Here is an 18060-nt window from a genome sequence, read left to right on the forward strand (position 1 = left end):
CGGGTCGCCATAAGTCGGCTGCGACTTGAAGGCACTTTACACACACAGTTAAGTAATTGGTTTTGCTTGCTAATTTGGGCTGATTCATACCATCTCATAGAGTTGGATCCAAAACTCCACCAGCAGATTATCGCTGGCTAAGTGGGACTTTTCCAATTCACACTTCCTATGCAACTCACCGACTTCCTCTTTTCCCTGGCCCAAATCATGGTCCTGGGGGTAGGGTTGCCAGGTCCCTCTTTGCTACTGGCGGGAGGTTTTTGGGGTGGAGCCTGAGGAGGGCGGGGCTTAGGAAGGGGAGGGACTTCAATGCCATAGAGTTCAATTGCCAAAGCGGCCATTTTCTCCAGGTGAACTGATCTCTACCGGCTCGAAATCAGTTGTAATAGCAGGAGATCTCCAGCTAGTACCTGGAGGTCGGCAACCCTACCTGGGGGTAGACATCTGCAGAAGATAAATCAACAAAAACCACCCTCCACTCCTCTGCCAATGGAAGTTATGTATTAGCTGGAGAACTGTCTCTTTGGGATCTAACTCACGCTTGCTAACAGGGATCCAGTACCATACAGATACCTAACAGTGAGAATGGCCTCTTGTGCGAGGCATGGCTGATGGTCACGGTGGGCCATGAGCTATCCACTTTATTCAGGATCCCAGCAGCAGCCAAACAGTCAAGTTAAGATAATAAATCAGCACTCAGAAGAGGCGAGACGTTATTCCTCAAAGCAGCCTAGTAACGAGTTTGTTCTCCTAATCCTCATCACAGTCTGAGCCCTCTCTCTTACTCCACATTCAGCTGCTCCCCATCCTTTGAAGGAGTATGTGCACTTCACCTGCAAAGACCATTGGCTTCGCTGGCTGAAACCCCGGCAGTGGCTCCACTGGTTGGTTATGTAAACAGAGTGTGTCTCCGATTTGGGCTTCTGTAATCTCTTTCATTCCAGCAATCAGGTAGCCCACCTGGCCCGCATATCTAAATAAAATCGGTATCGTGTGGAGATATGTATAATACGAAGAAAAGCAAGCATCTCACCCCTTAATTAGAATCTGATCATACAGCCCTCTCCCACCACACCTACAATTCCAGCCCCTTGAACACAAATACTAAATCAGACCGTTGGTCCATCAAAGTCAGTATTGTCTACTCAGACCAGCAGCGGCTCTCCAGGGTCTCAGGCTGAGGTCTTTCGCATCACCTGCTTGCATGGTCCTTTTCATGGCAGATGCCGGGGATTGAACCTGGGACCTTCTGCACGCCAAGCAGATGCTCTGCTGCTAAGCCACGGCCCCTCCCCTTAGCCTCTTTGTTCAATGCTATGATTTTTTAAATGAAATTGCTACCCTTTTTTCGCAAAGTAAAAAAAAAAGCATAAGATTACTGGCTGAAATGTTTTTGACAACAGGCAGGGACTCAAAGCACTAACACGACACCATGCACAAAAGCACAACTCAGGCGCAACTACTCAGTTCTACCTACTGGGCTTAGCTCTAGTCTGTTTGCCCATCATGTCAAAAGGAAGACAAAGTCTGAAGGGAAGGCTGTTGCAGGTTTTAACTTGTTAGGATGTTTCGACACAGTATGCCTGAGAGTTCACTTGTAGGTTTGTGTGTTGATCTGCAAACACAAATCTTTTTCACTGTTCTAGCTTAATGTACAGTTTTTAACTTTGAGAAGAATAACTTTAAACCCAGAATAAATCTCAGAACAACCAAACAGAGGGCGAAAACGCATGGTTGCTTTAGCCTCCTTTATCCTGTTTCAGCCAGGATTTAGCCAGGATCGAACGCATGTTCGGCGAAACGCATGCATTTGATCCTGGCTGAATCCTGGCTGAAACAGGGAATAAAAGAGGCTAAAGCGACCATGCGTTTTCGCCCAGAGTTTGCAACAATTATTATTTGGAATGCTCAGAGATGTCTAAAATCACACCTTTACAGAAAATGAATTAGATGGTTTAATAAAGTCATGGGAGGCTTGTGTAATTTTGTCTATGTAAGTGAGACACACCTTAAAATATCCAGGGATCCCAGATGGGAATTGTGGTGAGAGTATAGTTTCTTGATAAAGCTTGATAAGAATGTTCAAAATTGCATTTTTACCTTTAAATGCAAGCTAGGTAGGAGAAGGGATGACATGCATGCTTTTTATTCTTAATCTCATTTATATATGCTAATGTTTTCAGCATTCGAGTCCAGTAGCACCTTAGAGGCCAACAAAATTTGGAGGGATATAAGCTTCTGAGAGCCAACGCTCCCTTCATCAGCTCTGACTCTCAAAAGCTTGATGGCCTCTAAGGTGCTACTGGCTTTTTTACTGCAGACCAACTACTCTCTGAAACTGTTTTCTGTATAATTGTGGTTCTTGTTGATTTAATCTGTTCAAGAATAACTAGAGTGATTATAAACAAAGTTCTTAAAAGACACTACCGTGATGATTGGCTGGGATACAAGGTTTTCAACAAGACCTGGAATAAACTCTCTCTTCAGCCAGAAGACTGGTACCCTTACTGAACGATTGTTGAAGAGACTGATCATTCTTCCCACCACCTTGTGGTTTAGTGGCTAATGTGCGGCTTCAACACAGTCAAAGAGAATTTTGGTTTCCATGTGCCTGTTTTAAACTGGGAGTTGGGATTAACTCTGTAACAGAGCAGCCTTGTCAAGCAGCAGTCACAGCAGACAAGCCACTTTGGACAGGACTCTGGAGAGGCGACATATCAATTTCTTTTTAAAAAAAAGTAATACAGACATCAGCACAGTCCCCAATACGGTTGTCATGCCCCCACTGGGGGCAGGGGATCCCCCACTTTGGGTTCCCTTCCCCCAGAGCCGTTCAGCTAACCTGCGGAGGGGGGGACGGGCTTACCAGCGGCAAACTGAGGCCAAGCCCCCACATCATTGGCGACACATCGACATCTCTTCCAGTGCTCACTAGAATCTATGTCATCACGTTGCCTATGACATAGGGAAGCTCTGGCATGTGGGCAAAAACTCTACGGTTAAAAACAACTTCTACCATAGAGTTTTTGCCCACACCAGTGTCCCCAAGTCATCAGCGATGTGATGACATCACTTCCAGTGAGTGTCAGAAGTGACGTCGACACTGGCCAGACTGACCAGCTTGATGAAAGAGAAGATGATTGAAGAATTTCAAAAAAAATGGGAATGTTATTTTGATTATGTTAAACTGTCAGGCTGCTATCTCGGTTTCGTTATTGCCTCTGTCTCTGTGCTGTATTGTCTGCCCCCCAAGGTCGCATGCCTAAGCCTGGGAACTCAGCTCCTGGGAAACTGTATTCCTGCGTGTAATCTCCCGCCTTTCCTGCCTTATAATATCTCCCAGCTAGTGAGCCTTTCATAGCTGTCATTTTATTCGTTTGCACTGTATGCCTATTTGATCAGTAAAAGCCATCTGTTTGGACTCTATAAGACTTTGTGGTGATTTCTGGTTCTGTGGGTCAAGGGCTGACATTATGACAGCTATCTCTTCACCGTTCTCCTAGCCAGGCTGGAGCCCAGGGGGGGTTCGCCTGCCACTTGGATGGGAGCTGTGCAGCTCTCCAGGTGATCTACTACCCTGGAGCCCTTCTCAGAGGACCCTACTCTGTTACAGGACTTAATCGCTGAACTTTTCCGGACGAACCGAGAGGTTTGCCGCTTGAGGGGACTGGTACACGCGCAGTGGCAATCTCTTACAGGACGTCTCTGGATGTTAACATCGGAGGATACTGATGCTCGTTTAGATCTTCAGGACTTGGATCAATTACTGGACGATGCCCGATTGGCGACTGAGGATTTACAAATATTAACTGGACTTTTGGATAATCTTATTTCTCGACAAACTCTTTCTACCATGGCGGGAGCCCCGCCGGAGGGTTTTTCCCTGATCCCGGATGCGGCCAGCTGCCAGGCTGAGGCCAAGCGAGTCGCTATTAGCACCGCTCTTCTCCTTGTGGAATGTACAAAGGACACCCCGGTAGCCACCTTGGCTCAAGTTTTGACCCCGACGTTTGGAGCCGAGGCATCCGCACTGGCGGTTCGAGTACAACCTCTGCTGGGCGGGGAACCTGACCCCATACTCTTGCTCCTCGAGACAGAACTTTTGCCGCGCATTACGGCAGAGGCTGCCCTAAGACTTGAGAACGCCAAAGTCCTTGCGGATCAGCAAGCCGCCGAAGCGGCTAGGGTCGCAAGAGAGAGAGAGGCGGCGGAAGCAGCCAGGGCGGCTGCAGCAAGGAATCAGGCGAACGTGGACACGCGCCCCAAGGACTATGTACTGGGACTATCGGGTCTAACTTTTTCCCCGGCGTTTGTCCCGTCGCGTGCGACCCAACGCGCACGCCGTTTGGCTGACCGACGTCGAGACTCAGATGAGTCTGAAGACGAGGATTTATATGGGGATAGCTCTCAATGGGCCACGAGCTTCCGAACCAGTAAGCCTCATCTTACTGGTGGCCCAAGTGAGGAGGTTCATCTTTTACGAGCCCAGAATCGGGAGCTCTCCGACCGTGTTGATCAACTCCAAGAAGTAATGGAACTTATGCTTCACGAGAACAGGCAATTACAACAAACCCTGATAGCTCAGAGACAGCCCGTTCCGATACCGGGTCAGGGGGTACCCGTACAACCACCCGCTAATGTGCCTGCTCCACCCTTACCTCCTGGAGCTCCTGTTGCTCCTCCGCCCGGACCACCCGTGCAACCACCTGCTAATGTACCTGCTCCACCCGTGCCTCCCGGAGCTCCTGTTGCTCCTCCGCCCGGACCACCCGTGCAACCGGGTCAGCCCGCGCCCGGTCCTTGGAAGCAACTCAAATTGAGGACTACGTATGACGGATCTCTTGAGACTTTGCCTTGTTTCTTGCATCAAGTGGACAGTTATATGCGAGAACAAGGTCAACTTTTCCCCACGGAAGATAGCCGGGTGCGGTACGTAGCTTCCCTCCTGACAGGCAAAGCGGCTGACTGGATGGTCCTCCAGTTTGACACCCGCTCTCGTGCGATTCGTTCCCTCAACAACTTCATGACTGCCCTGAGAAGGAGGTTTGAGGACCCCTTCCTGGGAGAAAGAGCCAAAACGGAACTCTTACAATTAAAACAAGGCTCTGCTACAGTTCGGGAATTTGCCGATGAATTTCAGCGACTAGCAAGTAAAATTGTAGGTTGGCCCGAGACCACCCTAATCCATCATTTCAGGGAAGCCTTGCATCCTGACATTCTGAACTGGTCTTACATGCGGGGCGATCCCGATACCCTCGAAGGCTGGATCCTATTAGCCGAGGAAGTGGAAAGCCGCCGCCGCTTTATTTCTCTCGTCCGTCAAAAGCACAAGGAGAAGGGTACCCAAAAGCCTCAACCCAAGGCACCACTGCTCGTCCCACGAAATCCCCCACGTCCGCTCCAGGAACGTGAAGCCCGATTTCAGAGGGGTGCCTGTCTTACATGCGGAGAACTGGGCCACTTTGCAGCCGTTTGCCCACGCCGCCAGGAATTATTTCGTCCCAGCACGACAACCCGCGCCCGAGGTCGTCCACCACGCAGAGGCACCGCGGCCACCCGCAGCGCAGCTCCGGGAAGGCCCACACCCTCTGCACTCCATGCCGGGGACCCAGCCTCCCTGCCTGCTTCCAACGACCCCGCCGGGTCTCGGATTACAAGTGCCCCATTGGGGGACAGCTTTCCCTCTTCGGATGAGGAAAACCCTTGGATTTCTCCAGCCTTAAACCTGGAATCTCCCCTCGACTTGTCAAAAAACGGCTCCGGTCTGTGGTGAATGGAGCATCTCCACAGACCTCTCAGGATCTTCCTATCAAACCGAATGCTCCTACCAAAATCAAAGAAGTGGACTCCACCGTCTACGTAGATGCAGTTTTACAACAACTTAACGGAGGTCCACAAATCCCCGTCAAAGCACTAATTGACTCCGGTTGCTGTCGCACTCTCATAAGCGAAGCCACGTTTGCTGCACTCAGAGCCGACTCAGAGGCTTTACCCGCCCCCGTCCAATTTGCTCAAATGGACGGGAGCCAATTCCAGGGGGGTCCAGTTGATCATCGCACCATAGGGGTGGCAATGGGAATTGGTTCCCACTGGGAACAAATAGACTTCACTATAGCCCCTATCCGATTTGAAGTGGTCTTGGGAATTAACTGGATTAAAGGACATAGTCCCAATATTGATTGGGAAACAAACACTATCTCTTTCGCTAGTCCCACCTGCGACCAGCATCGGCAAAACTTTGCTCTGCCATTTCCGCCCGTTCCAGCGTTAACCTCTACTGCCCCAGTACCACCGGCTCTACCCGCTGTATACCGGGACTTTGAAGATGTCTTCGACCTTAGGGAATGTGATGCCTTACCCCCCCACCGGGCCTCAGACTGTGCGATTGAAGTAGTAAAGGATTGCACATTAACCAAAAGTAAGATTTACCCTATGAGCGCTTCCGAGCGCACTGTCCTCCGGGACTTTTTGGACAAAAACCTCGCCAGAGGGTTCATTCGCCCTTCGAATGCCCCAAACTCGGCCCCCGCGTTTTTCGTCCGGAAAAAAGAGGGCGACCTTCGCCTGTGCATTGACTTCAGAAAGCTCAATGCGGTTACCCAGACCAACGCCTATCCTATCCCATTAATATCGGATATTTTGGGACAATTACAGGAAGGCCGTGTGTTCTCTAAATTAGACTTGGTGGAAGCCTACTACCGAGTCCGTATCCGCGAAGGAGATGAACACCTCACTGCCTTCTCTAGCTGTTTCGGAATGTATGAATTCCTTGTAATGCCGTTCGGATTAAAAGGGGCCCCGGGGGTCTTCATGCAACTCATCAATGAAATCCTACATGACCTTCTATATCGTGGGGTGGTGGTCTACTTAGATGACATTCTCATTTATTCGAAAACTATGGACGAGCATGTGACTCTGGTCAGGGAAGTTCTACAACGCCTGCGTAACCATCAACTGTTCGCTAAACTAGCTAAGTGTGAATTTCACCAAAGCAAACTCACGTTTTTGGGATACATCATCTCCCACCAAGGTCTTCGCATGGACCCCGCCAAAGTCCAAGCCGTCCTCGATTGGACTCCCCCCACCAACCGTAAGCAAGTACAGCAATTTCTGGGATTTGCAAACTTCTATCGGGGATTCATCCCTAACTTCGCCCAAGTGGCTCTACCCATTACGGACCTACTGAAAACTAAGGGAAAAGTAAGCTCGGCTGCCTTGCCCTCCGCAAAAATCCTATGGACTGAGCAATGCCAAGCCGCCTTTCTGGCCCTCAAACGCCTCTTCACTTCGGAGCCGGTGCTACGGCACCCAGACCCAAATCAAATGTTCATTGTGCAAGTCGATGCTTCCGATGTAGCCATGGGAGGGGCTCTCCTCCAGCAAGGACCGGACGGTCTTCTTCACCCTTGCGCTTACTTTTCAAAAAAATTTGCGCACGCTCAATTAAACTGGCCCATCTGGGAGAAAGAGGCCTCTGCAGTTCATCATGCACTGACTTTATGGCGGCAATTCTTGGAAGGGTCTAAAGTACCCTTTGAAGTTTGGACCGATCACAAAAATCTAGCTGCCCTCACGGGGTCCCATAAGCTATCGGCGAAACAACAACGGTGGGCGGAGTTCTTTGCTCAGTTCCGTTTCACCCTGAAGCACGTCCCTGGGAAGCAGAACGTTCTCGCGGATGCCCTCTCCCGTTTACCACAATATCCGGTAAAACTCGAAAGACCTACCAACTCTCTGTTCACCCCTATGCAACGTGGGGCCCTACCTATGCTGGCTGTGCAAACCCGATCCCAGCATCAACACACCTTCCCTAACTCGCAAGCTCCGCCAGCCCAACCGGCTGCCCAGCCGCCACCGCAACAGACCGGAGTTCCCGCCCCTCCTACCCCTCCGACCGCTCAGCCGCCTGCAGTCTGCGCGCCGCCGCACGTAAGCACTAACCCTATAACTATTCCTCAGATCTCCAGGACCGACGGGGGGGCTCCCTCCAAAATCCCCATCTCCGAATCCTTTTTAACTGTCCTTCGGGACCAGTGCCTTTTAGAACGTTCCGCTCATACCCTACCTCCTGGTGTTTTGGAACAAGGGGGGTCCTGGTACAAAGACTCAAAATTGTATGTACCCAAAGCTCTCCGGAAGGACGTTTTACATTTAGCTCATGGAGCCAAAACAGCTGGGCACTTTGGGTTTCTGAAGACCCTTCACTTATTGCGCAGACAGTTCTGGTGGGGGGGAATGCGTTCCGACATTGACTCCTTCATCCGCAGCTGTCCCGTTTGTGCCGCTGCGAAACGATCGCAGGGCAAACCCCCGGGACTGCTACAACCTCTTGAAACGCCCAGCAGACCTTGGGAAGTGATTGCTATGGACTTCATGACTGATCTCCCTCTCAGTGGGGGTAAAACTGTGTTGTGGGTTGTTACTGATTTGTTTTCTAAGCAAATACATTTGATTCCATGTGCAGGGATCCCCTCTGCTCAGAAACTGGCCCGTCTCTTCGTGACGCATATATTTCGTTTACATTCGTTTCCGCGTAAAATAATTTGTGACCGCGGAAGTGGTTTCGTTTCTAAGTTTTGGAAAGCTTTCCTCAAGTTGGTGGGGGTGGAACAGGGATTATCTAGTGCATACCATCCTCAAACTGATGGTCAAACTGAACGTGTCAATGCTGTACTTGAATGTTATTTGCGTTGTTATGTTAACTACCACCAGGATAACTGGGTGGAACTGTTACCTTTAGCAGAATATGCCTACAATAATGCCATGCATCAATCCACAGGTTTTAGCCCGTTTTTTGCTGTGTATGGACAAGATTTCAGTCCCATCGTTCCTACAGATGATGTAGAGGGGGAGGGGAACCCCGACATTGCCTCCTGGGCACACGCCCTCCGTACCACTTGGCCCTGGCTCGTTAGCAACCTCGACCGGGCCAAACGTAAATACAAAGCGCAAGCTGACAAACATCGCTCCCCCGGGGGTGATCTGCAAGTGGGTGCTTTGGTTTACCTTTCCACCAAAAACCTCCGTTCCACCCAACCGTGCCATAAACTCAGCGCCAAATTCATTGGCCCTTTCCCCATTACGCGGGTCATAAACCCTGTCACAGTGGAACTGGCTCTCCCCAAATCCTTGAGGCGTGTGCATCCTGTTTTCCACATAAGCCTCCTCAAACCCCATGTTGCTTCTCCACGGTGGCATCCAAACCCACCGCCTGCGCAGCCCATCATGGTGGGGGGGGAAGAACACTTCGAAGTCTCCAAAATCCTTGACTCCCGTATTCACCATGGCACTCTCCAATATCTGGTTCGTTGGAAACATTTTCCCCCTGCCTATGACGAATGGGTGCGCGCACGGGATGTCTCCGCCCCCGACCTCGTCGACGCCTTTCACATTGCTTACCCGGACAGGCCAGCCCCCTTGCGAACTGGGAGGGGGCCTTGAGGGGAGCAGAATGTCAGGTGCTATCTCGGTTTCGTTATTGCCTCTGTCTCTGTGCTGTATTGTCTGCCCCCCAAGGTCGCATGCCTAAGCCTGGGAACTCAGCTCCTGGGAAACTGTATTCCTGCGTGTAATCTCCCGCCTTTCCTGCCTTATAATATCTCCCAGCTAGTGAGCCTTTCATAGCTGTCATTTTATTCGTTTGCACTGTATGCCTATTTGATCAGTAAAAGCCATCTGTTTGGACTCTATAAGACTTTGTGGTGATTTCTGGTTCTGTGGGTCAAGGGCTGACATAAACGGAAAAAGTAGACTGTTAAACATAAGGATCAGCTTATATAGTATAGAAGGAATTTATTAACCAAACTGTAGAATATAAGAACAATGTATAAGATGTTTGAAATGTAAGATGAAATAGACTCCCTGGAGTTCAAATTGTGTGAATGTATGTGTATGTAATTTGTTTGTTTTTCTCTGAAAATGTTAATAAAATATCTTTTAAAAAAAGAAGAAGTGAAGTCGACACGTCACTGACAACGTGGGGGCTAGGCCTCAGTTCACTGTTGATAAGTTCCCCCACACTCTCCTCCGCCGGTTGCCAGGTGTATCTGGCAACCCTAGGCCCCAAACAGCCCTTTTTTTTGGAAAAAGGAAAAAAAAAACCTTACAGTTTATGTGTTGGTAGCTCGTTGGGTGTCAGAATTCCTACTTCATTAACTTCGTAAGTCTTTTTTGTGTTAGCTGACATTATCTTATGGCCCTTACGGACCTCCCCGCCAAACAGCGCTATGTTAGCGATGACCCCTCGGTAATGATCAAAGGTAGAATCGAACACCAGAGCCTTCAGCGGGTCACAAGTGCTGATCGTGGGCCTGTTACAGATGCAGAAAACAAATAACAAAGCAAAATCTCAGCATTATCTATTCAGTACTCGATGCATATTCTCAAAGGGCTCCCATTTATAGAGAGCCATTGACTAGACCAAAATAATATATTTTTAAAAAATCATATAAAATGTGAAGTTCACACACACACAGGCTGTAGGATACTGTGAAACTGAGAGCCAGTCTGGGACTAGGAGCAGGAAGGCCCAGGTTCAAATCCCCACTCAACCGCAAAGCTCCATGGGTGACCTTGGGCCACTCACATGCTCTCAGGCTAACCTACCTTACAGAAGTGAGGTTAAAATGGGGAGGGGAGAATCCTGTACAATGTACTGAGCTTCTCGGGAGGTGGAACAAAAATGTGATTCTATGACCATGCTTCTCCACGCACTGATTTTTAAAGTACTGTTCCATAAATTAAGGGTCGTATTTCTAGACTTCAAGTGACAACACGTAACCAGGCTGAAGTAGAAAACTGGACATAAAGTTATACCAAGAGCACAAAACAGACAAGAAAAAAAAACTTACGGGGGGATCCTTGCAATAACTTCCTGAAGTATTTTTTCAACATTTGTTCCGAGTTTGGCAGAAATCTTTTTAAAAAGAAAAGAAAAAGTTAACAATGAAAGTTGACTTGATTTTGAAAGAATGCTAGTGAAATACAAAGGCCACATTTATATATTTTGCTTCAATTAAAACATCCAGTTATATTTGAAACATCTTTGCTACAAATGCTACATTGAACAGATCACATCATTCAGAATTGCAGATAATTAAGAAAGCATGGAATATTATTTCCAACAGAAAGGCTTACTGCAAGTGTTTAACCATCTTTTCGCTAAACAAAAAAATAGGATTTCATCCAACCTGCTAGCATTCTCCTTGCCAAATCAGAGAAATTGTGCACAGCAAACATAATACAGAACAGTGTGTATTGATATTCCCATAATACTTAAGCACATGTAGAATAAATGCTGGCTTCCACCCACATATCCAGGCATGCTACTGTATGCAAGAGTCCCTGTATGTATATTAGTTGGATGGATTACCACTACAATTGGCTTTCTTAGAGTCAAATCTTGGGCTCAGTCCCCTGACCACCAGGTCATTGGTGCTGCTGAAGATAGTCATACCAACCACTTGTTAGGGGATCTGCAAACCAACACAATCTAACATAATTCTCAGGGTTTGGGGGCTAGAGTTTCTACTCCATATCTCTACCAAGGGACTCTGAATGCAGAAATGTCTTGAGCATAGAATAGATCCCCCTTGCTCGATTAAGACATGAGACTAAGAATGTCCGGGATGGATCCCAGCAGCTTCTCTGCAGACATTGGAGGGAGGAGGGGCTCTTTTCGGTCACTCAAAAGGCTGTGCTGGGGTACAGGGTTGCGAGGAGGAGGGGGACTGAGAGAGATGGTCCCTCTACCATCTTTCCTACCCTATCAGAAAACCTGGTAGAATCTAACCCATTATTTTTATTATAAAAACAGCCCTATACAATTTTCATATAGAACAGCCTTCCTTCCAACTCTACAAGTTGTTGTTGTTGTTTTTAAGAGACCATCTTACCCTAATACAGTCTTCTTTGGGGATATCAAATACTTTTTCAATTTGTTTTTCAACCCTCTCAGGATCGGCATTCTTTAGATCAATCTGCAAAACAATATTATGGTTACGTCAGTTTGACTACCAGGAAAACATACACAGGGAAGTGAGTTTTGAAGCTGCCACCAAAATGACAGGATGCCTATGCATACACCGGCAATTTGAAAAATGTATTTAATTTTCCTTGTCCACACCCTCCCCCATCTTTTATTAGCAATTTGGAAAATGTCTCTAATCTTCATAAATAAGCCCAACTCACTTCTGCAGCCAAAGAACAGGCTATTTATTTAGGAATTTCTTTACCAAGAGAAAGCTCAACCCTCAGGCTTGCTGGAGTTAGACTCAGTCAAAGATGCACTAGGATGCACTATTTCAGAGTTCATTAATGTCACATGACAGTTTCATCAGCATTACCTTATTTATAACAGGAATTATTGAGAGTTGCGCTTCGAAAGCAAGATAAAAGTTTGCCACCGTTTGAGCCTGAATGCCCTAGAAAAAGATCAGATATTAAACAGCTTGAGCTTCTTGGGTGTATTTTTCAAAATACAGTTCACAGGAAAAGGAAAATAGAGGACAAAAAGAAACTTAATAATGTGATAATGCATGATATAACTCTGTCATCTTAAGAACATAAGAAAAACCATGCTGGATCAGACCAAGGCCATCCAGTCTTCACAGCACCTAGTACAAGAGGCATGCTCCTCTGATCCTGGAGAGAACAGGTATGCATTATGACTAGTATTTATTTTGACTGGTAGCCATGGATAGCCCTCTCCTCCATGAACATGTCCACTCCCCTCTTAAAGCCTTCCAAGTTGGCAGCCATCACCACATCCTGGGGCAGGGAGTCCCACAATTTAACTATGCGTTGTGTGAAGAAATACTTCTTTTTATCAGTTTTGAATCTGTCACCTTCCAGCTTTGGCAGATAATCCCGTGTTCTAGTATTATGAAAGAGGGAGAAAAGCTTCTCCCTGTCCATTCTCTCCATACCATGCATAATTTTATAGACCTCTATCATGTTTCCCCGTAACCGCCTTCTTTCCGAGCTAAACAGCCCTAAACATTTTAACTGCTCCTCGTAGGGCAGTTGCTCTAGCCCCCTGATCATTTTGGTTGCTCTTTTCTGCACCTTCTCAAGCTCTGTAATATTCTTTTTTTAGGTGTGGTGACCAGAACTGCACACAGTATGCCAAGTGTTGTCTCACCATTGATTTGTACAAGGGCAGTATAATAGCAGCAGTTTAATTCTTAAAGAGACAGATGAATGCTCCTATACAGCGTAGAAATGTTAAACATCTAAAAATTAAGTACACAAAATGAAACTGGTGAGGGGAAACTAGCCTACAACTGACCAGGAAACAGGCACACAGCACTTCCTAATTACAAATACAAGCACAAGCTATAGAACGAGAAATAAATAGCATTTTCTCCAGCAAGTAAATTGCAGTTCTGGGAAACTGCTACTGCCCTTAACCAAGAGCCAAAGATTTTGGAGTCCGACATGTTAACTGAGCTATTGTTGTGTACAAAAAAGATCTAAAAAATCCTTATGCATTTTAAGTGCACTTCTCAACTCTGTAATAATCTTAATTTTTATGTGCTACCAGTCCGAATGCAACAAACTACGAAGTAAATTTAAGTTTTGACTCAGAGGCACTGAAGTTGAATTACATACTTTGCAGCCATTTTGGATCTCAGTAACTCATGTGTGTGGTTGTAAGCAACTCCCAGCAAAGGTTCCATTCCTGTAAATTATCAGTGGACCAACAGTGGCATCCCATGTTAAGTAATGCCAGTCTAACAGTTTAACACAATTGTAATTGGAAGGGCCGTAGCTCAGTGGTAGAGCATCTGCTTGGCATGCAGGAGGTCCCAGGTTCAATCCCCGGCATCTCCAGTTAAAGAGACTAGGCAAGTAGGTGGTGCGAAAGACCTCTCTGCCTGAGACCCTGGAGAGCCACTGCCAGTCTGAGTAGACAATACTTTGATGGACCAAGGGTCTGATTCCGTATAAGGCAGCTTCATGTGTTCAAGTTTAAATTTCAGTAGCTCTGCATAAGACTGCACTGTTAAGAACCTAAAACTCTGATAGACGTATCAGGTTGAATCCTACGACTACCTCCCCCTTTGTTTTCCTTTGATGAAGAAAGACTCTGACAGAGAAAGGCTTTTTCTGACTTGGCAGAAGGCACCTGCAGGATCCAACCCTACATCTCACAGGACAAGACCAGCCTCAGAGACCATAATCTCATAAAATGTTTAATTCACAATGAAATGCCTGCAGCACACACCAAAGTAAACCTTTTTCTGTAACTTATGTTATCCAGAATGACAAGTCGGTGTTATCCTGAACCAATTATCTCTTTCTGCACTAGCAAGAGGAAAGTTCCCCATTGCTCTAAGAAAAGAAACATCAATGATACCCCTTCTTCCATGTACACGAAACCGTTAAAAGAATTTAAGAAGCCTACCTCGTTCGCATCCACAACAAGCAAGACACCTTGACAAGCAGACAATGATCGGGATACTTCATAGCTAAAATCTACATGGCCCTGCACAAATTTTGAAAAAAAAACTTGTGATGCACAAATTTCACTAACAAGGTTTAACACAGTGATCTCCAATGCGGAACCCAATAGCTTTCATGGTGCTCACTTGCTTCTTCAACAAATCGCTCTTTCCCCAAAGCAAAGTGCTAATCCCAGTTTTCTCCCACCTCAATGGAACAGGAAGCGATTCAGACAAACCCTTTGTGTGTGTAAGGAACACCCATTCGGAGCCAGGTAACTTCATTGCAGGAAGACGCTTGGCCTCAACCCTCCCTTCGTATAATTAGCTGCAGCACCTAATGGCAGCCATTTTGTGGTGGTGCCCCACATCATGGTGTAGTGGTTAAGAGCGGTGGTTTGGAGTGGTGGACTCTGATCTGGAGAACCGGGTTTGATTACCCACTCCTACACATGAAGCCAGCTGGGTGACCTTGGGCTAGTCACACTCTCTCAGCCCCACCTACCTCACAGGGTGTCTGTTGTGGGGAAGGGAAGGTGATTGTAAGTTGGTTTGATTCTCCCTTAAGTGGTAGAGAAAGTCAGCATATAAAAACCAACTCTTCTTCTGTTCGCACACATCCAAAAGGGCCCACAGGCTCAACAAGTCTGGGAAGTTCTGGTTTAATATGACAGCACCAAGGCCTGACCATCAGCTGGATGGCCAAGGAGCTTGAACTAAACCCCACACATGCATGTCAACTACCCATTGCTGATATACTGGAACAGGGCATGAAAAGCAAATCAGAACTGGCAAGTGAGAGCCGTTGCTTCAGTTCAGTGGAGCAAGGATACAGGGAGTCTCCTGTTATTTAAGCAACGCTGATGAGGAACTTACAGGCGTGTCGATGAGATTTAAAAGGTAATTTGTTCCTTCCTGGTTATAAAAAAGAGAGGCAGTCTGAGCTTTGACAGTGATTCCTCTTTCCCGCTCCACTTGCAATTTATCCAGCACTTGTTTGTTATGGGCAGTTTTGGCAATTGTTCCTAGAGAGAAGAATGTATTTCAGCAATGAATATATAACACTGTAAGCGAGAAGACTTGAAAGAGGTTTTGGAAAATACATAAAAACCAGATACAAAGGCATACCGCTTTGCCCTTACGGTTACAAAAGTGTTTGTTTTCTAAATTTATCAAGACAACTGTAATAACGCAGCAAGGTTCTTAAGAACCTTGCAGTCATGGAAAAGAGCAAGAATCGAGTCCAGTAGCACCTTAGAGGCCAACAAGATTTCCAGGGAGTAAGTTTTCAAGAGTTACAGCTCCCTTCCTCAGATACCCCAATCCTGACGAAGAGAGCTTTGACTCTTGAAAACTTATTCCCTGGAAATCTTGTTGGCCTCGAAGGTGCTACTGGGCTGAAATCTTGCTCTTCTACTGCAGAGCGAAACAGCTGTCCACCTGAAACTAGTCCTGGAAAAGGTGTTTCAGGACTAATGCAGTACAGAGTTCATTCCTGTTGAATCCTACTGATTTCACTAAAGACAGAGACATCAGCCCGTATCCAACCATGTGGTCCTCCGATGGAACGGCTTTGCCATTTCTGAAAGAGGGGGTGGTGAGTTCTGCAGATCCTCACTTTGTACCCCACACTGCCAAACCCCCAGGAACAACATTTTGTGGATCTCAGTGGGCTGCAGTAAAAGGGGGAAGGGGGGAAAGTCTCACTTTATAGCCCACAGATGGTTGGAAGCATGCAAGGAAATCCTCTTCCGGCAGAAGAGGCATGTTCTACCTATGGAAGGCTCTGCAATTAGCAGAATGTAATCACAGGATTCAGCCCCTGGGGTGTGGAATGACGTTCTGCAGAGTGGCACAGGGCAAACAAATGATATGCTGTATAAATGGGTAGTCTCAAAAGGTAAGTTTGGCTGTTCAGAGAAAACTCCCCCCAAACTAATACCAATAAGGCCGCATATAGAAATCCGTGGGGGGGGGGGTGTTTCACATCACCTACTACTACCTGGTCCCTTTAAACTGAGATGCCTGGGATCGAACCTGCAACCTTGTGCATGCAAAGCAGTTGCTCTGCCACTGAACTGCGGCCCCTTCCATTCACCTCTGCCCAACACATTGAAATCTCTAGAAGGTGACAGTAATTTAAGTTCTATCCAGCAGAAAATCCCAGATAGGCAAACAATAATCAAGGCAAAACATGTATGTGGCAAATTTGCTAAAGTTTGCATAATACATTTGGCCTTAGTTAGATTCTCAAAAGTTAGAAAAGTACTGTGTGGGGGAGCTGGCAAATAAGAGACTTCCTGGCTTTTATTTGCAAATTTTAAAAAAGAAAGAAAAGGAAGATGAGATTATTAGGATGCTGGGCTACATTTCCAAAAGCTAATTTTAAATTTGAGTGGACAACCTTTGGTCAACAACTTAGCCCTGGCAGTACCTCAAGCCATTAACATGGAATGGAAACTTCGGACTGTCCCACTTTTCTGTTTCTGAAAAAAATCCACTTTGAATGCTCAAAAGGCGGTATACAGTTTTTTAAAATAAAAACAACTCCTTCAACGTTACAATAAACTAAATTTTCAAAGCAAATCCTACAAAGCAAATGGTGCATTTTAAGACTATACAAACACTCAAGCATTTGGGAGCTGCTCACTAAATGTATACTGCAGCATGATAAATGTCATGTGAAGCCAGCAGAAGAACTGTACAGCTTTACTTGCATAGCTGCAGTGATGGGCCAGCATGGTGTAGCAATTAGAGTGCCAGACCAGAAGCTGGGAAACCCAGGTTCCAATCCCCGCTCTGCCGTGGTAGCTCTCTAGGAGACTTTGGGCCAGTCATACTCAGCCTAACCTACCTCACTGTTGTTGTGCAGATTTAACAGAGGAAGGGAGAACAATGTTATAAACCACCTTAGGTGCCCATGAAGTTGGGGGAGGCAGGGTGTGTGTGTAAAGTGCCATGAAGTCGCAGCCGACTTATGGAAACCCAGTAGGGTTTTCAAGGCAAGAGACTAACAGAGGTGGTTCTGCATAATGACCCTGGTATTCCTTGGTGGTCTCCCAGCCAAGTACTAACCAGGGTTGACCCTGCCTAGCTTCTGAGATCTGACGAGATCAGGCTAGCCTGGGCCATCCAGGTAAGGGCAAAAGCACAATATCAATCCCTAAATACATAAATAAATGAACATACAGAACTCTGAGATAATATAAAGTCAAGTAAAGCCTAGTGATGTGAAAAATAATATAGCAAACTTATCTCACCTGTTATTTCCAACAGCCTGTCTGCTAAAGTACTTTTGCCATGGTCCACATGAGCGACTATGCTAAAATTTCTAACATTCTCTGCAGGAAAAAGGGACATATCCACGACATTCTGGAACATATACAGGGGAAAAGGTAAACAATAATTAACGACCTGAAGTGGAGGCCAAATCACACATAAAAAATTAATGCTGCTTCGGAAACACATTCATGAAACACAAAAATAGAGTTTTATATTTACAGCTCCAAGATACTAAAAATATACATATTGTTAAGTTGCAGTTCTCCTGTTAACCAAAGGGGAGAGCTGGAACTGCATGTACATTTACTATTCCAACATTATGACTTATATCTGT

The 18060-nt window shown here is 46.5% G+C and overlaps 1 protein-coding gene across 1 annotated transcript in view; it reads right to left on the reverse strand.

Moving 5' to 3' along the window:
• The window catches only part of GUF1 (GTP binding elongation factor GUF1), a 29722-nt gene extending 11907 nt beyond the window's left edge, over positions 1-17815 (reverse strand). The window contains exons 1-8 of the mRNA XM_056855458.1: positions 17705-17815; positions 15321-15469; positions 14408-14488; positions 12345-12422; positions 11895-11978; positions 10851-10915; positions 10107-10310; positions 834-973 (exon numbers count right to left, since the gene is read on the reverse strand). Coding sequence (XP_056711436.1) covers positions 834-973; positions 10107-10310; positions 10851-10915; positions 11895-11978; positions 12345-12422; positions 14408-14488; positions 15321-15469; positions 17705-17804 — 901 coding nt within the window. The 5' untranslated portion in view covers positions 17805-17815. The remainder of the gene's footprint in view (positions 1-833; positions 974-10106; positions 10311-10850; positions 10916-11894; positions 11979-12344; positions 12423-14407; positions 14489-15320; positions 15470-17704) is intronic.
• Positions 17816-18060: the final 245 nt, after the last annotated feature.

The sequence above is a fragment of the Euleptes europaea genome, chromosome 9, assembly GCF_029931775.1.
Source record: "Euleptes europaea isolate rEulEur1 chromosome 9, rEulEur1.hap1, whole genome shotgun sequence".
Lineage (NCBI taxonomy): Eukaryota > Metazoa > Chordata > Lepidosauria > Squamata > Sphaerodactylidae > Euleptes > Euleptes europaea.